At 50.1% G+C, this 22,241-nt stretch overlaps 3 protein-coding genes across 5 annotated transcripts in view; 2 read left to right on the top strand and 1 right to left on the bottom strand.

Annotated features, from left to right (window-relative positions):
- The window catches only part of CREB3L3 (cAMP responsive element binding protein 3 like 3), a 14,121-nt gene extending 9,540 nt beyond the window's left edge, over positions 1-4,581 (top strand). For 2 of the 3 annotated variants that reach the window (XM_003788873.3, XM_012804559.2), the window contains exons 7-10: positions 2,055-2,123; positions 3,221-3,305; positions 3,499-3,595; positions 3,776-4,581. In XM_003788873.3, the coding sequence (XP_003788921.1) occupies positions 2,055-2,123; positions 3,221-3,305; positions 3,499-3,595; positions 3,776-4,089 (565 nt within the window). In that variant the 3' untranslated portion in view covers positions 4,090-4,581. The remainder of the gene's footprint in view (positions 1-2,054; positions 2,124-3,220; positions 3,306-3,498; positions 3,596-3,775) is intronic. The other variant, XM_023512569.1, reaches the window with a different exon arrangement.
- Positions 4,582-5,552: 971 nt separating this feature from the next.
- SIRT6 (sirtuin 6) lies at positions 5,553-13,951 on the bottom strand. Its single transcript, XM_003788751.3, has 8 exons — positions 13,827-13,951; positions 12,232-12,359; positions 11,594-11,776; positions 9,095-9,154; positions 7,409-7,504; positions 7,248-7,328; positions 6,665-6,788; positions 5,553-6,583 (listed from the first exon to the last, which is right to left on the bottom strand). Exons 1-8 carry the CDS (start codon positions 13,890-13,892, stop codon positions 6,242-6,244), a joined length of 1,080 nt encoding a protein of 359 aa, XP_003788799.1. The 5' UTR covers positions 13,893-13,951; the 3' UTR covers positions 5,553-6,241.
- A 1,208-nt stretch (positions 13,952-15,159) lies between these two features.
- ANKRD24 (ankyrin repeat domain 24) overlaps positions 15,160-22,241 on the top strand; it is a 31,910-nt gene continuing 24,828 nt past the window's right edge. The window contains exons 1-2 of the mRNA XM_012804592.2: positions 15,160-15,174; positions 17,942-18,013. Coding sequence (XP_012660046.2) covers positions 15,160-15,174; positions 17,942-18,013 — 87 coding nt within the window. The remainder of the gene's footprint in view (positions 15,175-17,941; positions 18,014-22,241) is intronic.

Raw genomic sequence — 22,241 nt, forward strand, 5'->3', positions numbered from 1 at the left:
CAGCTCACAGCAACCTCCAACTCCTGGGCTCAAGCAATTCTCCTGCCTCTGCCTCCCAAGTAGTTGGGACTACAGGTGCCCGCCACAACGTCTGGCTATTTTTTGGTTGCAGCCATCATCATTGTTTGGTGGGCCCGGGCTGGATTCGAACCCACCAGCTCAGGTGTTTGTGGCTGGCACCTTAGCCGTTTGAGCCACAGGCCGCTGAGCCCTATTCTGTTTTTGAGACAGAGTCCAGGTCAGTGGACTGGACTCTGCTGTCCAGGTCAGTGTTTCAGAGCCTCAGCCTAGCTCATAGCAACCTCAAACTCCTGGGCTTAAGCAATTCTCCTGACTCAGGCTTGTACCACCATGCCCACCTAATTTTTTTCTATTCTTAGTAGAGATGGGGGTCTCATTTCTTGTTCAGGCTGGTCTTGAACTCTTGACCTTAAGGGATCCTCCTGTGTTGGCCACCCAGAGTGCTAGGATTACAGGTATGAGTGAACCACCATACCTGACCTCTACTATTATCTTTATTATATCCTTCCTTTTTTTTTTTTTTTTTTGGAGAGAGGATTTATTCTGTTGTTATTTTGCTAATTTTTACTTTTTGTTTTTTTCAGTCTTTGGCCAAGGCTGAGTTTGAACCTGCCACCTCCAGCATATGGGGCCAGTGCCCTACTCCTTTGAGTCACAGGCGCCACTCTATTTTGCAAATTTTTAAATGTGCATACTCAGTTCATAGAGCTGCATTAAGGCTATGCATTTTCCTCTTAGCACTACTTTAGCTGCATCCCTTACATTTTGATGTGTACTATCATCATTATTATTTGGTCCTTAGGTCTTACCTAATTTATATTTAAAATATTATGAATTATTCATTATCCCATAAATTATTGAGAAGAGGGCTTTTCAGTGAAGGGAATTTATTCTTTCTCCTGGTTGCTACATGTCTCATCTATCTTCTGGAAAGGGACCCTAGATTCTTATGGAGATCAAAGCACATAATCCTATGTGCTTCCTAAGAGAAAAAAAAATCTATAGTAAATCCAAGAGATCAGGCCTCAAGATGAGGACTGGTCCAAAGGTTTCCCATAAAATCCTCTGGTCTCCCATCCACACTCCCTGTGTTCCATGTACCTCAGCCTTAGGAATGGAAACAAGGCCTAATACCCACCTCATATTTATCCTCATTCCCTGATTTAAGTATTTCAACTATACATCTCAGTGGCCTAAATCAAAGTCTCATTTATAGATGGATGCAGATGGAAAAGGTACCCAGAACCCTAAATAGAATGATCACTATTGTCCTGTTTCTTTTTCTTTTCTTTTTTTGAGACAGAGTCTCACTTTATTGCCCTCTGTAGAGTGCCGTGGTGTCACACAGCTCACAACAACCTCCAACTCCTGGGCTTAGGTGATTCTCTTGCCTCAGCCTCCCAAGTGTCTGGAATTACAGGTGCCCGTTACAACACCCAGCTATTTTTTTTGTTGTTGCAGTTTGACCGGGGCTGGGTTCAAACCCACCACCCTTGCTATATGGGGCCAACGCCCTACCAGCTGAGCCACAGGTGCTGCCCCTATTGTCCTGTTTCTTAAGTGCAAACTGCTAAGCTGCTAATCATCTGTATCTCATGTTATTCTCCAACCATCCTCTAACCTGGGTAACTGTGCCCATTTCACAGATGAGGGGTTTGAGATCAGGGAGTAAAGTGGCTCAAGGTTGCAGGGAGGGTGACTAATATGACTCAGGCCTCCTTAGATTCCTAATGGTCCTCATCTTTTGTCCTCCGGAAATATCATTGCCTGAATTTGGCATTCCACTCCCAATCCTGGGGGCTCTGCCTTGAATGAAGCCCCCTATGCTAACACAAAGATGAGACAAAGGAGCCAGACTGACGTGGCTTCAAATCCCAGCCCTGCTATAGACTTGCCAAGTGAGCTTGGATGAACGACTTCCTTTCTCTGGCCCTGGGATCCCCACCTATAAAGTGGGGCCTCCCAGGGAGATATCAGTTGGGCCAGATGGTGACAGGAATATTCTGAATATCACTGTATTGTCATCCCCACAGGATGTCAGCCTGCACTGCCCAGAATCAAGAGTTGCAGAGGAAAGTCTTGCACCTCGAGAAGCAAAATCTGTGAGTGTGGGTCTAGCCAGAGCAAAGGATGGGGGAAATAGGCCCAGAGTATCTTGTAGGAGAGTGGGGATAAAGGGCAGAGAGCCCACGTGGTGCAGGAAGAAGCAGGGAATAAGGTCTCTGTCTACAAAGGAGGCAGGCTGCACCTATAGGAGGGGATTTAGACTTGGGGCCTTGAGGATGTGTAAAGAGTTAAGTAGGAAAAAGTGGTTCTGGTAGAGGAAATGGCTCTGGCAATGCCCAGAGGCTAGAAGCATGGTGGCTGGAGAATTGCACTGATCCTAAGGGGCACATCCATTCAGTAAATGTTTATTTTGCATTTACTGTGTACCAGGACAGAAAGGGGATGGAGCAGGTTATGCAGGGTCTTGTGGGTCCTGGAGAGGACTTGGGCTTTTACCTTAATTACTAGGGGAATCCTGAGTGGGTTGTGAGAAGCCAATTCACATTTGAAAAATACCCTTTGGCTGCTGTGTGGAGTTTGAACCCATTGGAGGGAGGGAGCAGAAGAGGCTTTGTTGGGACCAGACAGGGGTCTGGGGCTGACATCCAAGAGAACAAAGATGAAGGCGGGTATGGGAGAGGGTGGTGGAGAAGTGGGTAAAATGTCTGACAGGGATTTGTAGAGGTGAAGAGGTAAGATCTAGAACTTCCAAGAGCAGCAGGGGGCCAGGCAGTGGGTCATGCCTGTAATCCCAGCGTTAAGGGAGGCCAAGGTGGAAGGGTTGCTTGAGCTCAGGAATTCAAGAGCAGCCTGGGCAACATAGTGAGACCCTGTCTCTACAAAAAAATTAAAAATTACCCGGGCATGTTAGCTCATGCCTGCAGTACCAGCTACTTGGGAGGATGAGGTAGGAGGATCCCTGAGCCTAGAAGTTTGAGGTTACAGTGAGCTGTGATGATGCCACTGTACTCCAGCCTGGGTGACAGAGCAAGACCCTGTCTTAAAAAATAAATACATAAAAATCAGCAAGGTCTAGTTAGTAGGATGGATGGAATTCAGACTTCAGTGGAGCTGGGAGACCACAGAAGTGGGCAGGCAGCAGGACCAGGACTATACATGTAGGGCTCACTCAAGGGCTGCTTGTCCCTCTAAGGTCCCTCTTGGAGCAGCTGAAGAAACTCCAGGCCATTGTGGTCCAGTCCACTAGCAAGTCTGCCCAGACAGGCACCTGCATAGGGGTGAGTCCTGGCCCCAAGGGTGGATGGGAGCCCTGGGCCTTGGCAGAGGAGCCCATGGGGAGGTAGGTGATCATGGCCTTATGCTTCATGCATGCACAATTGGCCATTATGGCTCCAGTTTCTCTGCCTGTGAGATGGAGACGCTCAGAAGGAGTGGGGAGGGATGGGGTGACCCCACCCCCATCTCTGCCAGGTCCTGCTGCTCTCTTTCGTCCTCATCATCCTCCCCTCCATCAGCCCTTTCACCTCCAACAAAGCCGAGAGCCCCGGGGACTTCGCACCCGTCAGAGGTAGGAGCCCTGCTTTCAAACCCCTACTGTGGCTGCACCATGGGCACAAATCCTTTTGGCTCCCCAAGTTCCCCATGAGCTGGGGGGAGCCCTGTTCCCCTGTTTCCCAAGGCTGGGGGCTAGAGAAAGGCAGGACTCCACCCTTACCCCCTCCGTCATGGTTCCCCTTATCCCCATCAGTCTTCTCCAGAACTTTGCACAACGACGCTGCCTCCCGCGTGGCCCCCGATGTCGTGCCAGGCTCCGAGGCCTCAGGACCCCAACCCGAGTCTGGCCTGCTCCACAAAGGGTCTCCAGACAGCCCCAGGGTGGATTGGGGCTTCCGGGACACTCTGGTGCTAGGCAATTCCACAGAAGAGCTGGACAATTCAACCTTGGTCTTGGGCAACTCCACGGAGCAGCTAGGCCGGCCCACCCTGTTGGACTGGGTGGCACCTGAGTCAGTGCTGAGCCCGGGACTCACAGGGCTTGAGGTAGTGGGGGATGAGCTTTGAGCCCTGCTGGAACCTTACTCCCTGGCCCCCTGCCAAGGGCAGCTTTGGGGATGCTGCAGTGGACAATGACAGGCCCGAAGATAAGGAAGTGAGGCAGAGACCCTGGCGCAGGATACCAGGATGGGGAGGCACAAACTCACAGCCACACACCCAGGGACTGACTGAAGCCACTGCAGACACAGGGCAAAGGTTGAGCTTCTCACAGAGCAAGTGCACAAGGAAACAGGCATTGTAAACAGCCTGAAACAGACCCAGACAGATACAGAGAGATACAGACAGAAACAGACCCAGACAGATACAGATACAGACAAAACAGGTGCCTCAGTGATCTTTTCCCCAAGTCTCCTCTCTGCCTCCCTCGCATGTGGGGAGGAAGAAGAAACTGCGAAGATTTCAGAGACCCTGGCCCCAGGGTCATATTGAGGGCCATGGCCAACTAACTTTCCCCCTTTTCTAAGACTGCCTGATCCTTAATAAAGTATTTTGACAGAACATTGTTCTGGTGCAGAGGCGGAGTCGGGTGGGGGTTAGAGTGGAGTCTGCTTCCCCCACCCCCACCCCCGTCCCGCCATACTCCAGAAGGCTGGGAGAGTAAGGCGAAGGGCAAGATTCTCGGGCTGAACAGTGACCCGCGAGGCTCCAGGTGCTGCTTCAGCACCTTGGAGAGCGGCGGAGCTCTAGGAGGGGCACGGAGCCCTGGATGAACACAGGAAGGCTTTTCTAGCGCCTCCGCAGCGGCTCCCTGGGGGTGGTTTAAAGCCTAAGAAAACCGAGGCTTTCTAAGTGCAGTGAGGGCCCAAGGACATAGGCTAGGGAGGGATGAAACCTGGGCTATACCCAGGTGACAGGGCTGCAATTGAACCGAAAACACGTGGCCTCTCATTAAGGGGCTCACAGCCTAGGGGCAAATGTTAACAACAATAACAAAAAAACACATGCAAATAAGAATATAACTATTAGTTGAGTGCTCAAGAAATGCCAGCTTCTAGGCGGCACCTGTGGCTCAAAGGAGTAGGGTGCTGGTCCCATATGCTGGAGGTGGTGGGTTCAAACCCAGCCCCAGCCAAAAATTGGAAAAAAAAAAAAAAAAGGAAAAAAAAGAAATGCCAGCTTCTCGGGATGGAATAAGGGTTGCTAAAAAAATAATAATAGTTCTGTAACTCAGTGGCTAGGGTGCCGGTCACATACACCCGGGCTGGCAGGTTCAAACCCGGCCCTGGCCTGCCAAACAATGACAATTATGACAAAAAAAATAGCTGGGCATTGTGCCTGGCTCTTATAGTCCCAGCTACTTGGGAGGCTGAGGCAAGAGAATTGCTTAAGCCCAAAAGATTGAGGTTGCTGAGAGCTGTGATGCCACAGCACTCTACCGAGGGCGACATAATGAGACTCTGTCTCAAAAAAAAAAAAAAAATTCAGCTGCTAGTATAGTCATTAATATCAGAAAACTGGCCTCCCTGGCCTGACCCCTCTGGACCTCCCTAAGGGATGAGCACTCCTTCCTTGACCTCCAGGTCCCCAGGCTGTTGGGTGAGAATTTCAACAGAGGCACAGGCAGACGTCTCCAGGGGTGAGAAGACCATTCAGTCCTGCCTCCAGGCATAAGGACCTGGCACAAGTCAGGAGTTAAACATACTCAGATGTATGGAAGTTGTTTTTATTGCATTGAAGACTTTTCTGGAAGCCTGGAGGAAGCTGGGTAGACCCACCTCTCCCTCCCTCCATTCTGCAAGGCGGTGCAAACCTCTATTGTGTGTCCCACTTGGAGGTGTGGTTCCCCTCCCAGAGGGCCCACAATGTCAACTCTGGGGAGGCAGCCCAAGAGCCAGGACAGGGTGGGCGGAGTAAGGGGTCCAGACAGAAAGCCCAGGGGACAGAGAGAGCTCCTTCTTGTTTAGGCTAGAAACCAGGGAGGGCGCAGCCATGCCTCCCAGAACACCCTGAGTCAGGCTGGGTGCTGGGGCAGACAGCATGTGCCTGGGTGACAGCTCCAGAGTGTGACTTTCCCAGGCCCCTACCAGAGGCCCAGTCTGACATTGGCTGTCAGTGCCCTGAGGTCCCCAGAGGACAGATATGTGTAACAAAGTGAGACCATAAGGAAAAAAGAACCCATGGTTTCTACAAAAAGCCCCTCCCTCCCCAAGCACCCTAGTCAGCTGGGAGCTGCCTCAGCCTTCAGCCTTTTGGGGGGCCTACAGGGGGCAGGGCTGTCTGGCTGCTCCTGTTTGGGGGTGGCAGGCTCAGGGCCATTGTGCTGGGTGCAGGGCTCAGTTGTGGGCTCCTGCTTGGCGTCATCAAGGAGTGTGCCGTTGAGCTGGGCAGGGTGGTCCTCCTTGGGCTCAAGTTTGGGGTAGGGTGGGCGGGGCAGGGGTGGCAGGGCCCTCTCTAGCACATGGGGGCCATCCCAGTTGGGAATCTCCAGCCCCAGGTGCTTCATGAGCTGGGTCATGACCTCGTCAACATAGCCGTGGATGCGCAGGTCAGCCTGGCGGTCCTGTGGGGAAGGGGATGGGTCAGGCAGGGGCAGAGGGTGCACAGAGGGGAAAGCAGGGCAGGGGTGGGTTCGGGCACGCACGTGCTTGGTGGGCTGGAGGTTAACGATGACCAGTCGGCCTCCTCGGCGCTTGGTTGCTAGTGGCAGATTCCCGCTGGGCCGGATCTGCAGCGAGGTGCCCAGGGTGATGGACAGGTCAGCATTCCTGGGGCCGGGATTGTGGGCTTAGTCCAACCACTCCCCAGCCTTGGCCCTACCAATACTGGAAGCCAGCCAGAGGGCCCAGCTCACATCACCTCTGCTCACCTAGGCACTCAAGCCTGGCCCGCTCCTCACCCAGACCCCCACTTCTGTTGGCAGAGTCATTGACCTGGGGCCTCATGGCTTGGTAGAGAGCTTAGACCCATGGGTTGGAATCCCAGCTCACTCACCTCCTAGCTGGGTAGCACAGGACAGAGGAGTCACTTAGATAAAGCCTCAGCTTCCTCACCTATAAAATCAACCTCATGGAGTACCCACCTAGAGCCATGAGGTGAGGATGGTGCATGTGTGCAACACCTGGCTCCACCACCTCCTCCAGGAACCCCTCCCTGAACATGTCTGCACCCTGCCCTGTGCCAGAGCTGCCTATGTTTCTGCTCATCTCCCCCGCAGAGGGTCAGACCTGCTGGCCTCATCTGCAAGAGCCAGGTCCCGGTCAGGCAGAGCATCTTCCCAGTCCAGGATTGTGTCTCTCAGCTCCCCCCTGTGAGGAGGAAGGCAAGGGGTGGTATAGCAGCCCTGCTGCTGCCCTCAGGGTCCAAGGCTTGGAGAGGGGTTGCTCACCTGCAGGACCGCAGCCCTCTTGCCTTGGCCACTGTGCAGAGCCGACCTGTGGCCTTGAGGCCCATGCTGCCTACGACTGTGTCCCGGACATACTGCCTGTATCAGGGTAGAAAATGGGGGACAGGACTGAGTCAGCCTGCCTGGTTGAATCTTACATTTTTTCTGGAAAGCATTCTCCCAGGGAAGTAGGGGATGAGGGTACACAACCAGATCTAACCACAACAAACCCGAAACAAGGAATACTTGGTGAAACCGGTGGCCTGCATGCTGCAAAGGATCAACAGCACAGAACAGGCAGGAAACTGTCCCCTACAAAGGTGCTCAAGAGATTGGATCCCATAGGTGTGGTGGCTTATGCCTGTAATCTCAGCACTTTGGGAAGCTGAGGAAGGAGGATCACTTAAGCCCAGGAGCCCAGCCTGAGCAAGAAAGAGACACTGTCTCTACAAAAAATAGAAAAATAAGGCAGGGTGGTGGCAGCAGTAGTTCCAGTTACTTGGGAGGCTAAGGCAGGAGGATTACCCGAACTCTGGGGTTGGAAGCTACAATGAGCTATGATCATCCCACTGCACTCGACCCTGGGTAACATAGTGACACCCTGTCCCTATTAAAAATAATAATAATTCTGACATAATTCAACCCACAACAGGGTCTGATCTCCCACTCTGAGAAGAATAGACCCTCCTCAGAGCAGGTAGGTTCTGGGTGTGTCTCCCTGTTTCTGTTAGCGCCTGCAGGTGTGAGCATCTGTTTCTCCCCTGTAGGAGATGTCTCTGAGGCCAGACTATAGGTGGGATCCTCTCTTTAAAAAATTTTTCTCTAAATTTATTTTGAAAAATTTCAAGCCCATAGAAAACTTACAAGAACAGTATTGGCCTCAAAAAGATCTTTTTATTTTTGAGACAGAGCCTCAAGCTGTCACCCTAGGTACAGTGCTGTGGCATCACAGCTCACAGCAACCTCCAACTCCTGGGCTCAAGCAAGTCTCCTGCCTCTGCCGGGCTGGATTCGAACCCGCCACCTTAGGTGTATGTGGCCGGTGCCTTACTCGCTTGAGGCACAGGCGCGGAGCCTTTTTTTGGGGTCAGGATTGGGTTTGAATCCACCACCTCTGGCGTATGGGGCCGGTGCCCTACTCCTTGAGCCACAGGCGCCACCCTAAAATGATCTTAATGGTAGGAAAGGGTTGAAGTTGTAACCTCAGGGATTCAGAATGTGACCCTTACTGGAAACAGGGTTGTTGCAGATGTGGTTAGCTCAGGTAAGGTTCAGTGGAGCCAGTAGACCCTTATCCAGTGCTTGATGTTTTTATGAGGAGACACAGAGGCACACAGAGAAGTTGTCTCCATATGAGGATGGAGACAAAGCTGAAGCCAACACCAGAAACTAGAGAGAGGCAGGAAAAATTTCCCCCTATGGCCCTGTAGACACCTGGATTTTGGACTTTTGGCCTCCAGAACTGTGAGATAATTTTTATTGTTTTAAGTTAGTCATTTGTAGTATTTATTATGGCAGTCCTAAAAACATCTCCCTGGGAGGCCACACCCATCCTTCCTCATATGCTCTGGGTCTTTGCGTCATCAGATTTGAGTCCCAAGACCCTTTTGCAGAGCCCACCCTGGTCACACAGTGCACCAGCCTGGGGGTAGTGTGGCCAAGCCCTCATTCCACCCAGGTGATACTCACGTCTTACACTTGATACATTCTTCTACAAACATGTTCCCATGGAGCTCGGCCAGCTTATCCCTGTGGGAGGACAAGGAAGAGGGTTAGTAATGGGGAGGGTTTCCCAAATCCCCAGGCCTCAGGCCTCAGTAAGCTGCCTCTTCCTCCAAGAAGCCTTCCCTGATCTCTTATCCACAAGACCCACCAAATTCCTCTTTCCAGCTCTTCCAGCTCCTATGTACATGCTGTACACTTCTGGGCAGGTGGCCCAACCTTGCCGAGACTTAGGGATCATGAACCCTTGAGGCCAACCCCACCTTCGCAAATGGGCAGCCCAAATCTCTCACAAAATGCTTGCCCTACTCCTCCATAATAATTCTAATTCCCAGTTTGCAATGGAAGAAATTGAGGTTCCAGGTGGCTCCAGAGCATGGGCTTTGGAGGCAGAGGAACATGATATCATGTTCCAGCTTTGTTGCCTACCAGCTGTGTGGCCTCAGGAAGGTTACCTAACCTCTCTATACCTCAGTCCTCATCTGTGAAACGGGAAAACAATGTCCTCACCTCTTGGGATGTTTTGAGGAATCAAATTATCAGGCCTGGCAGGCTCTTCCCCAAGACTGCCTGGTCATCTTCCCTGCACTTGAAATGTCACTTCCATAGACAAGCCTTCTCTGATTTCCCTGTCAAAAACTGCAACTCCCTTCCCATCCCCACTCCCTGCTGCATTTTTTTTAACACAAAATTGAATTTGCTTATTAATTTTGTTTTCTGCCTGTTTCCCCTCAACTAAAGGGTAAACTCCAGGAGGGCAGGGATTCTTATCTCTCTGCTTCACTCTGTAACCTTCCTCCAGAATAATCTGAGGCATGCAGTAGGTGCTCAATATATAAAGAAATAAGTGTGGCCCATTTTGCTCTTGTCTGCACACAGATGGGGCTGAGAGTGTGGAACCCCTTCTTTCTTTCTCTCTCTCACATCCCGAGACACAACCCTGTGGGCAAACAAAACCATCCTTGGGTGTCTCCAAGTTCCTGACAAAAGCCCTAATCTCATGTGCCAAGGAAATGTATTTGCTGCAAGGTAGAATGTTTGCTTTCACTTCTAGAGATGTCCATTCAGGTCATAAGAATTAGTTAGATCTGTAACCATTGGTCTAGTTAATTACTCTGATCTTTCTAAGATCTCAGAGACAGAGAAAGGTATTAACCTGTTGAAATGGAAGACATCCCAGAACTTTGCTAAAGCAGCAGGTAGCAGGAACTACCTGGCTCCTAGAGAAATGTATTTCTTATGCCAAAGGATATTTGAGGAAGAAATCCTCAGGACCCTAACAAAAGTCCAGCTATTTGGGAGACAGGTAGAGAAAAAAACATTCCAGAAACCAAATTGCATAGTGACAGCAACCCCCTTCCCATACTCCCATAAATCCTCAGGACCTTGACAAGAGTATAGCCATCCTGGGAGGACAGCTAGTGATAGAAAGCAGATCAGAGACCAAATGACATGGTCACAGCAACCCCTTCCCCACCCTCCTGAAATGCTTTAAGGTCGGTGCTCCTGGGAAGCATCAGAATCTCCTACCCTGGTCCTGGCTGGCAGTAGAGATAAGGCCTTCATGCAAGATGAACACCTTTTGTGGAGGGCAGTAATTCTAAAATCAATCTTGGACACAGCATCATTCACTCTGCAGGAAAGATGACTTCCCTTACCTTTCATGATCCCCTCCCATATTCCAACTACACTAATATAAGTCTCTTGAAACTGGGTAAGCTGAGCTGGCTTCTGGTCAGACTCCATTCTATTCCTTTAAAGTAAAGCCTATCCTTAAACCCTGAACTGGCCTCTTCTCTTGCTTGCAGACCCTGGCCAGACTCTGTCCCTAAACCTCTCAGGATTAGCATCAGGACTCAGGCCCATCTTGAGAGAAAAAGGGGTCAATAGTTTCCTTCCCCTTTATAAGCAGGAAAAAAAAAAGCCCTCTTCTTTGTCCCTCACCAATGGAGTGTCCAGCTACTCATATAAACAACTGACCTGGCTCTCATTGGTTACCCCAGGGGTGAGACCTGGCAAAAGTGGGGCAGTGGAGGGTCACACTTAATATTAGGAAATCAGTCTGCCCCAGGACACAGTGTTCATATTCAGTATAAAGTGAAGAATATTAGAAACCTAATAAACTACACATTCGAGACCCTGACTACTCTCCCTGCCACCCTTGATGTTCTCTTAGCCTCACCTGGAGGAAGATTCTGCTTCTGGTCCTGGCAGAGACAGCTCTGGGCCATAGGGCTCAGGAATCCCCACCAACTGGTCAAGAAAGATCCAGAGAGCTCAGGGCTGGAATCTCCCAGCAGCAGGAAAAGGAGACCCCCAAAGCTCAAGATATGTGCATGAGGTGGGACAAAGATGGTTCTGGCTTGTAGAGCCCCACTGAGCCACAAGTGCTTTCCAGGGCTGCCCAAGGTAATGCTGGGCTGGAGCCCAGGTCTCCGTGGGGATAGGACAGGGTGTGCGTGTTACCTGGGAAAGCCAGAGCGCACATGCAGCCCATCCACGTTCTGGCTGATCAGGAAGCGGAGAAGGCCTACACGCTCCAGCTGTACCAGAGCCATGTGGGTCAGCGTGGGCCGTGCGCTCTCAAAGGTGGTGTCAAACTTGGGGGCCAGGCCCCGTTCTTCCATTGTCCAGACTCCATGGGGGCCCCTGAAGGCAGCAGGAGGGGAGCAATAGAGGATGAGGGAGAGTTTGGGGGAACAAGGAAAGAAGAAGGAAAAAGATAGAATCAGGGATAAGAGACAGAGAGAGAGGAGGGCAGAATCAGAGAGAATCAGAGACAGAGAAAGAGAGATAAGAGAATAGAGAATATGGTAAGTGAACCCCAATACATAGCCATACACCGTTAGCCTAGATGAAAGACTAGCCTCCCTAGCAAGTAGGTCTGATCAAGTGACTAAGCTTTGGCCAATGGTTAGTGGAATGGTAGATGTAGCTTCCAGGGACACATCTGAAAGGGAAGGATGTTGCCCCCCCTAATACCCAGGATACCACCAGGAAGAAGGCAGCAGGATGGGTTCCAGTGTTCAGGTGTTTGTTGCCCACAGGGAAACCCCTGGCAGTATGGTGGGCCCTGTCTGGACATCTCCTCCATGCCCACAGACCTGAAGTCGGGGATGCCCGAGGCGGTGCTGATGCCGGCGCCTGTGTGGAACACCACATTGGAGGACTGCCAGACCAACCTTGCCAGCTCCCGCACCTTCCACTCCAGCTCCTCTGGGGGGTCAAAGATCTGTGGGATGACATCGCACAAAGGAGGCATCAAAATATGTCCCCAAGTGGCAAGGCCATGTACAAGCCACAGACTGAGCTGTCTTTGCTTTGCTGCATGAGAATGGATTGGAAAGGCAGTTGTCCTCATGTCCCTCCTTTGCCCATAGCCCTCCATGGTTCCTACCTCCCTCTTGGTCAAAGCCCAAGTCCTCCCTGCAGTCCACCAAGTCCCGCGTGACCGACTCTGTCCCCTCTTGTCCTTGCCTTCTCCTCTCCCTTTATCCCCCTTGTTTATTCTCCTCCAGCTACATGGGCCTCCTCGCTGTGCCTCCAACATGCCAACAAGGCTGCGCTCACCTCGGGGAGGTGTGGTCCTCCACCAGGGCCTTTGCACAGGCTGTTTCCTCTACCTGGCACACTTCCCACATGACTCCCTCCTTCATCTCCTTTAGGGTTTGGCTAAAATGTTACCTTAGTGATGCCAACCCTCCATCCCTGCCACCTGGTTTCAATGCACGCCCTGTTCTGTCTCCCCACTAGAATGAGGGGCTTTTGTCTGTCTGTCTTCCAGTTGTGATCCTAGAACCTAGAAAGTGCCCAGCCCACAATAGGTGCTCAATAAATGTGAAGTAAAGTGAACAAAAGCTGCAGTGGAGAGCAGGACTTCTGGAAGGATGTACACCACTGGACCTTTTTTGTTGTTGTTTTTCTTTCCAGACAGAGTCTTGCTTGCTCTGTCACCCTGGAGTGCAGTGGCTTGATCATAGCTTGCTATGGGCTCCAAATCCTGGCTTCTAGCAATCCTCCTACATAGGCCTCCCTGCCTAGGCCTTCCAAAGTGCTGGGATTACAGGTGTAAGCTATCATTACAAGCCATCAGAGGTGATACAATGCATGACTCAGAATGCATGATGGACTAGCCTTTATGAAACTGGGGCAATCTTTGCCTCCAGTTTGCAAAGAGATGGGACCTAAAAGGGAAGTGACACCCCTAAGTCCCACAGTATATGGAGGGGACGGTCTGTCTCTCCACTCCCCTATAAGTAGTTGGAGGGATCTTTATGGCACCAAGACAAGGCCCATCCCCAGCTCACAGGATAAAGTGTCAACTCCTCAGCCTGGCATTTGAATCCCATCCTGACCCAGCTCTGGAAATCTCCCCGGCCTAATTTCTCTCCAAGTGTGTTCATTCCCACGTCCCAGCCTTTGCTCCTGCCGCTTCTTTCTCCTTGATCTACATCTCCCTTCTCACTCCTCAACACTTCAGGCTTTCCCTCTGTATCAGCCTCATAGCCCCAAAGCTGGGCGTGTCCGCGTTCCCTGTCGCGCACAGGGGGCGTCACTTCCCGCCCCCTCCTCACTGGGAAGTCCCTCCCATTGTCTAGCCTCAGTGTCTCTTGCTATTCCCACAATGCCCTGCTGCCGTACGGTCTTTCCCAGCCCGCCGTTCTGTGGGGTGACCTCTGGGACCCCCGGCCGCGCTCACCTCTGGGAGGCCGCACTTTCCCTTGTCAGCATACGGCGACAGCCCGGCCGCGTAATTCACCGACATCCTCTCAGAACCAACAGGAACAATAAAGTTTCCCTTGTTGAGGCTGCTTCCGCCGGAAACGGGGCGGGACGGGGTAAAGGAGGAGCCTTGGTCCTGATCCACAAGTCCTGCCTCCCGCTCCAAGGCGCACGCGCCCCTTGCTGACGCCACCGACGCCGTATTAACTGCTGGCAGGGAGCAGTCCAGTTGCTTCCGTATATTGGCTGGTCTGGGAAGTGGCCGCCCCCTGACGCGGGAGGGAAATTGGGGTGGCAGTCCACGTGAGCAGTCTGCTGTCACTTCTGAAATGAGGGACATAGAAAAAATATATATATAAGAAAATAAAATGAGGGACACACGTGATCACTGTCCCCTAGTCCCTTTTTACAGATTAGTAAACTCCATTAGAACAGTGCGTAAATCATGTACATTTTTTTCTTTAATAAAACTTGCTAGAGCTTGTTTAAAAAAAAAAAAAAAAAGAACAGTGCCAGAGGACAGGAACCCAAGACTCCCGTCCAAGGAAGGGCCCTGAACGCTGCCCTAAGTCATCTGTACATTATTCAGGCAGGTGATCTGGATTCAGTATGACAGGTACTACTCAAAGTTATTGAGGCTAGTGGGCTTGAGGGCTCATTTAAGAAACACGTATTGTGGGGCGGTGCCTGTGGCTCAGTGGGTAGGGTGCTGGCCCCATGTACCGAGGGTGGGTGGTTCAAACCCAGCCCCGGCCAAACTGCAATAAAAAAAAATAGCTGGGTATTGTGGTGGGCACCTGTAGTCCCAGCTACTCTGGGAGGCTGAGGCAAGAGAATCGTCTGAACCCAAGAGCAGAAGGTTGCTGTGAGCTGTGATGCCACATCACTCTACTGAGGGTGATAAAGTGAGACTCTGTCTCTACCAAAAAAAAAAAAAAAAGGAACACGTATTGAGCACCTCCTGTGTACTGGTGTCTCTGGGGAAGAAAAGCGTTACCATCCCTTCCCTGTGGCTGGCGATGGACACAAATATGCGACCAGGAAATGGTGATAGAGTGCGATTGGAGTGCAGTTGGGGACGCAGAGAGCTCAGAGGAGACACCTGAGCCAGGCTGGGACATCTGGGAAGATTTCCTGCAGGAGAGGATATTTCAGCAAAGATCTGAAGAATGGGTAGGATGAAGAGAATGGGCTGGCTGGGGGGTGACATGAATTACAGAAAGAATGTTCCTGTTGAGAGAATAGCGAATGCAAGAGCTGGAAGGAGGTGAAGATCATGGCTCCTTCCAGAAGCTGTGATCAGTTCCAAGATGACAGGGAAGAGTGTCAGTGTCTTCCCGCCAGAGCCCATCGGCCAACTAGCAGTCCAGCTGCCAGCCTGTCTCCTCCCTTGGCTCATCCCCGGCCCCCTGGGGCAGCCGCCCAGCCTGCCTGCTCTGAGCTGATCAGGTGTCAGAGCAGAGGAGCGCTGGGAGCTGCTGCTGAGAGCTCATAGCTCATCTGGGAGAGGGTAACTGGAGTCAGCACTGAGCAAGGTGTCCTGGTGGTTGGGGCACTGGAGCCGCAGGAGGTAGGAGTAAGGAGTTGGGGGAGGCCTGGGATGGAGGCTCCCCTTAGGTCCTCAGGCCCCTGAGCCCTATGTGTGGGAGAAAGAGAGGCTGGTGCTGGATCAGCCACACTGAGGAGCTACCCAGGAACCCCAAGACACACATACGTTCATGCACACTCTTTCCACTTGCCAGCCTCTGCCATGCCTAGACTACATACCCTCCTTTCCTGCCACTGGGGCTCAACATCCAGCTGGGCTTCAGGCCCTTCTCATTTACCATCATTTCTTCCAGCAAGTAGCTACCCAGCATTTCCCCCTCCCCCAAAGCCCATGGGTTCTCTCCTCCTTATGCAACCTGTGGGCTCTTCTCTTGGGTGTCTTCTTACACCCTGCTATGGGTGTGATTGAGTTCGTTAGTAAGAGGTAGAAGAAAAAGGGCAGGGTGGGTAGTGAGTGAATAAGTACATTGACTGGTGGAGGAGAGAATGAATGGATAGAAGAGTAGATGGATGATGAATGACTAGATAGATGGATGGATAGTCAGTGGGTGGGTAGGGGGATGGGTGGATAGATAGAATGGTAGTTAAATGGATGGGTGAGTGAATGGACGAAGGGATGGATGTGTGGGAGCTTGGATGGATTGATGAGTGGGTGGTTAAGTGGGTGGTTAGATGGGTGGGTGAATAGATGTATAAATAAATGGATGGATGTATGGATTATAGACAGATAGGTGAGTGGGTGGATGGGTTGGTAGATGGATGGATGGATGGATGAATAATGGGTAGATGGGTGGTTGGGTGGATGGGTGGGTGGATGATGTGTGGATCATGATTGAAGGGTGCTGAACCATGAGAAGATGAATTAAGTGAGAGAATTGGTGGGTGGTGGCCAGTGGGTGGGAGGCTGGAGGCCTTGGTACTTGTGTGGTAGATGGGTGGAAAGGTAGCTTGGAAATTCATAGGTAGGTGGATAGGTAAAAGGACATCTTACCTCCACTCTGTGGTAGGAGGTAAATAAGGACACTCAGTCACAAAGATTCCTTTTAAACCTAGGGGCCCCCAATCACACACCTCAAAAAATACCTCCTTTAGGCTCTTGCCTGTAGCTCAGCTGCTAGGGCACTAGCCACATACACCAGTGCTGGTGGGTTTGAACCTGGCCCAGGCCTGCCAAACAACAATGACAACTACAACAAAAAAATAATGGGTGCCTGTAGTCCCAGCTACTTGGGAGGCTCTGGCAAGAGAATCGCTTAAGCCGAAGAGTTTGAGGTTGCTGTGAGCTGTGACACCATAGCACTCTACCCAGGATAACATAGTGAGACTCTGTCTCAAAAAAAAAAAAAAAAAAAACCCTTTAGATGTTCCTACCTTCCAGATGCACACATGTAGAACACAGAACAGGCCCAGGTGGGTAGATGCACATATATGCATATGCCTCATGCTTGCATGTGCACACACATGCACACAGCCATCACCCCAGATCTCTGCCTACCTTGGGTGAATTGCTCTCATTCACACACAGGGCAGACTGTGCAAGGGGGCTTAGCTGCAAGAATGTCTGCTCTGACTATCCCACAAATACACCTCTGTGCAGAGAGGCCTCAGCCCTGTATTCAATCCCCAAAGAACCCCTGACTGTTGAGAAAGACAGATGATTCAGACCCTTTCAGCCTGCCGAGCTAGGGCTGAGGCAGAGGAAGAGACCAAGCCACTGGAACCAATATGGGGAGCAACTCTCTTTGGGAGCGAGAGGCAAAGCTGATCAGAACGAGGGATTTTAGAACTGGGCTGTGAAAGATAAAAAGGAGTTCAGGGGGTGGGGAAGGCATTCATAGGCAGAAATAACTACACAGAGATAAAAGGTTGGAGACCAAAAAAAGCTTGATCTGTTTGGGTAACAGGAAATACCTGAGGTGCATTTATTGAACACCTACTGTTCTTCAGGCTCTATTCTAAGGACCTTATTGAAAACTGACCATGGGTTGGCCAGGAAGGGCTTATCTCAGTCTGGGCATCTCAGTCAGCTGCTCATGCCTGCAATCCCAGCACTTTGGGAGACTGAGGTGGGAAGATCTCTTGAGCACTGGAGTTTGAGACCAGCCTAGGCAACACAGTAAGACCCTGTCTCTACAAAAAAATTTAAAAACTAGCTGGGCAAGATGGTGTGCACCTGTAGTTCCATCTACTCAAGAGGCTGAGGGAGGGAGATGCTTGAGCCCAGGAGTTTGAGGTTATAGTGAGCTATGATGACGCCACTGCACTCCAGCCTGAGCGACAGAGTAAGGCATTTTCTCAAAAAAAGGGGGGGGTAGGTGGGTGGAGGGGGGACTATAGATGAAGTAGTGAGACTCAGAGAGGGCAAGAAACCTGCCAAAGGACACACAGCAGGTACGAGAAGGAGCGGGTTAGTGTCACACCATAGGAGCCAGGATTGCTAAGGTAGGAGGAAGTGGTCTTTTTGAGGAAGGGGTAGTAGTCGACCCTTCTGCCCACGACGACGACTGGTGTTCTTCACTCCACCCCACCCTTGCTCATTGCCAGGTGGCCTGGGACGAGGAGAAACAGAGGACGCTGGCCATGAAGACCCTTCGGGCACGATTTAAGAAGGCAGAGGTGAGTCTGTGACCACTGAGGTGCTGGCTAGCTGCCAACTTCAGACTCTTGTCTCCTGGGGCTCGCTGAATGTCCTCTGGGCCTTGGACCATCATCTCCTGACTCTTATCAGAGTCATCTCTTAGTTGTGTGATGTGATCAGGGCCCTCTCTGCTAACCACCCTTCCTGTCTACGCCTTTAGCCTAGCCACCTGCCTTCTCAGCCCTTCCTGCTTCCCCCTGCCCATGCTTCCATATGCACACCCTAAACAAGCTTTCCAGCCCCCACAACTTTGACCGCGCCATTCCCTCCATTTGGACCACCCTCTCCATGCATGGCTGCCTAGGAAACCCTCCCCACCCTCAGGATTTGCCCCAACACCACCTCCTCCAGTGGATCTCGGCTCTCCCCAGCCACAGTGAACACTTACTTCTGAGAACCCACTTTCTTCTGAGGACCCTGGCCTCTTGCTTTTGAATTCACTCAGGAAATATTTATTATGTCAGGTGCTGTTCTGAGCCCAGAGGAAGCAGAATGAATAGGGCAGACAAAAATCCTTGCCCTCATGGAGCTGATAGCCACGTGGAAGATGGATGCTAAACAAGATAAATAAATGGAAAAGTCTATTTTGTGCCCTGGGGACAAAGAAAGGAAAAGAAATCAGATCATCCAAGGCAGGGAAGATGGTTGCAGTTTTAAAAAGGGTGGTCAGGGGAGGCTTCCCAGAGAAGGTGATATTTGCGTGAAAGTCAGAAGAAGAGGCTGGGAGTTGTGGGTCTATCTACAGGAATTGCATTTCAGGTGGATGGAACAGCCAGTGCAAAGGCTCTGACGTACACTGATCTGGTTTTTCTTGTATCTTCCTTTTGATTTCTCACTGACAATGCAAGGAAACTCAGCCCTGAGAGGTTAATTCACTTTTCTGGGCCACAAAACAAGGGGCAAAGGAGAGATTCAAAGCCACACATGCCTGATTTCAGAGCCTGTAGTATTTTTAACATGTCGTATGGCCTCCTCATCCTGCATGCTCCTGAACAATCACAGCGTCTGCCTGGAGGTGGTGGCTCTGGGTTTGAATCTTTCCTCTGTCTATTCTGGGGGACACTGGGTAGGTCATGACTCCTTTGTGGCTTCTCTTAGTTGACCTGATTTTGCTTATTTTACTATTTTATTTCTTTATTTTAATGTTCCCATTTGTTATTTATTTTAATTTTATTTAAATCAAAAAAAATTTAAAGGCAAGGTTTTTCTCTGTTTCTCAAGCTGGAGTGTAGTAGTACAATCATAGCTCACTGTGACCTCAAACTCCTGGGCTCAAATTATCCTCCTGCTTCAGCTTCCCAAGTAGCTGGGACTACAGGGATGCCCCACCATTACCAGCTAACTTTTCTATCTTTTGTAAAGACAGGGGTCTTGCTATGTTGCCCAGGCTGATCTTGAACTCCTGACATCAAGTGATCCTTCTACTTTAACCTCCCAAAGCACTGGGATTGGTGTGAGCCACTGTGCTTAGCTAAAAAAGTTTTAATTTAACATCATTGAATTCCTTTTTATTTATTAATACTTCATTTGTTTGTTTTAGGACACTATAAAAAACTTACTATGTGCTTTGTAGTTCTCAGTTTTCTTAAAAATCACAATAATGTGGTGGCTCCTATGGCTCAGTTCATAGGGTGCTGGCCCCATGTACCAAGGGTGGCAGGTTTGAACCTGGTCCTGGCCAGCTAAAAGAGCAATGAGAATTGTGACAAAAAATAGTTGGGCATTGTGGCGGGTGCCCATAGTCCCAGCGACTTGGGAGGCTGAGGCAAGAGGATCACTTAAGCCCAAGAGTTTGAGGTTGCTGTGAGCTGTGACGCCATGGCTCTCTACTGAGGGTGACAAAATGAGACTCCGTCTCAAAAAAAAAAATCACAATTATGGTCTGAGGTAGGAGCTTTTATTATCCCCATTTTATAGATGAGGAAAAGAAACTCAGAGAGGTTAAGACATTTGTCCAAGATCACACAGCTGGGAAGTGATACACCTGCCTTCTCCCATGGTTGTGTTACTATGAAAATGACTGGCTTGTGGGTGGAAAGGGAGTGCATTGATTGGAGAGAGAGAGAGAAAGGTTCATTAACCTACAAAATGTGGCTTAGGTCAGCTTTTTTCATTGCGGAGTGATCCTTTTTGTTGTTGTTGTTTGCCCTGGTTGAGTGCTGTGGTATCATAGTTCACAGCAATCTCAAACTCCTGGGATCAAGTAATCCACTTGCCTCAACCTCCCAAGTAGCTGGGACTATAAGTGCCTGCCATGATGCCCGATTATTTTTAGAGACAAGGTCTCACTCTTTGCTCCTGACCTCAAGCAGTCCACCCACCTGGGCCTCCCAGAGTGCTAGGATTACAGGGGTGAGCTATTGTACCTGGCTGGAGTGATCCTAAATTTTTTCATCCTGTTGGGAATCAATTCCTCAATTACAGTTGACCCTTGAACAATGCAGGAGGTAGGGGCACTTATCCTCCACATAGTCAAAAATCTGGTTATAATTTCAGGCTCCCTCTAAACCTAACTACTAACAGCCTTCTATTGACTGGAAACCCTTACTGATCACATAAACAGTTGAACACATACTTGCATGTTATATGTGTGTGTGTATTATCTACTGTGTTCTTACAATAAAGTAAGCTGGGGAGAAGAAAATGTTATTAAAAAAAAAAAAAACAGGAGGAAGAGAACATAGATTTACTATTCATGAAGTAGAAGTGGGTTGTCCTAAAGATCTTTGTCCTCATCATTTTCACCCTGAGGCTGAGGAGGAGGAAGAAGAGGAGGGGTGGATTTTGCTGTCTGAGTATAGCAAAGGTGGAAGAAAATCTATGTCTGAGTGGACTCATGTAGCTCAAACCCATGTTGTTCAAGGGTCAATTGTACATTATTCACATTGCCCGCCCTCTCACCCCCAAGAATTCCTGGGAAGTAATAGCCAGTGGTAAACCACGCCATGTAATTGTTTAATTTCAAAAGCAAACATATTTAAATCAAACCCTTCTGAAAAGTGTGTGCAGCTTAAAAAAAGACACCACCTTTGGAACTTGGGTGTGTGTTGATATGTTTGCTATTGTGAGGTGGGGTAAGGGTTGCAAAGTCCAAATTTGGAAGGGGCAGGGCAGATGTTTAACCTCTAAAGGGTGTGAGGATCTCAGAGGGTTCGGGAACTGGGTTCAGAGCAGTCTGGGCTGGAGATGTCACAGCAGATGGGAGGGGTGTGTGTGTATGTATTAAGGGGGAGGTTGACATCCACCCCTCCCCTCCCAGGGCACCTAGCCACCTCCCCCCCCTTTACCTGCCCTTCTCGGGTTTCTGGCAGGCAGCTGGGAGTCAAGTTAAGCTTTTGTTCAGCAACCCCAAGGGAAGAAAGCAAATACCCTGTGACTGCTGATGCCCTGCCTCTTAGTCTCCCTGGGAACTTTCATTCCCTCCCTGTTAGGCAGCCACTGTATCTTTATATAGGACCTTTTCCCAGCCTGGGGGCTGCTTCCCGCTCCTTTTTTTGGCTCTAACTTGGGTTATTTCTTTAATGCACCAAATGATGGCACTGTTTGCCCAGAGCCCTCTTGGGCTGACTCTGGGTCTTAGTTTTTTTCATCCATAAAATAGGAGCTCTCTGGATTCCCAGTACCTCCTGGTCTTATTTCACTTTTCAGGAAAATTCTACAAGTGGGAAGATTGAGGTGTATAAAGATTCATAGATTCCAGGGCGGTGCCTGTGGCTCAAAGGAGTAGAGTATGGCCCGATATAATGGAGGTGGTGGGATCAAACCCTGCCCCCGGCCAAAACCTGAAACAATTAAAAAAAAAAAAAAAGATTCGTAAATTTCAATGCCTCAATACTTCCTGGAATGTCAGTCTCTCTCTCTGACATTTTTATTTTTGAGTTTCTATTTCTTTAATTCATTCAACACGTATATTGAGCACCTATGTGTGCCAGGCCCTGTTGAAGCGAGATCAGGATCAAGGTTCATCAACCCACACTTAGAAGAGTCCTGCCCTTGATATAATTCTCTGTTCTTGAAATCTTGGAATTCTTTTTTTTGAGACAGAGTCTCACTTTTTTGCTCTGAGTAGAGTGCTATGGCACCATAGCTCACAGCAACCTCAAACGCTTGGGTTTGAGCAATCCCCTTGCCTCAGCCTTCCAAGTAGCTGGGATTATAGGCAGCTGCCACGGCGCCTGGCTAGGTTTTCTATTTTTTTTTTTTTTT

Source organism: Otolemur garnettii, unplaced genomic scaffold (genome assembly GCF_000181295.1).
Source record: "Otolemur garnettii isolate 467f Iridium unplaced genomic scaffold, OtoGar3 scaffold00029, whole genome shotgun sequence".
NCBI classification, from domain to species: domain Eukaryota; kingdom Metazoa; phylum Chordata; class Mammalia; order Primates; family Galagidae; genus Otolemur; species Otolemur garnettii.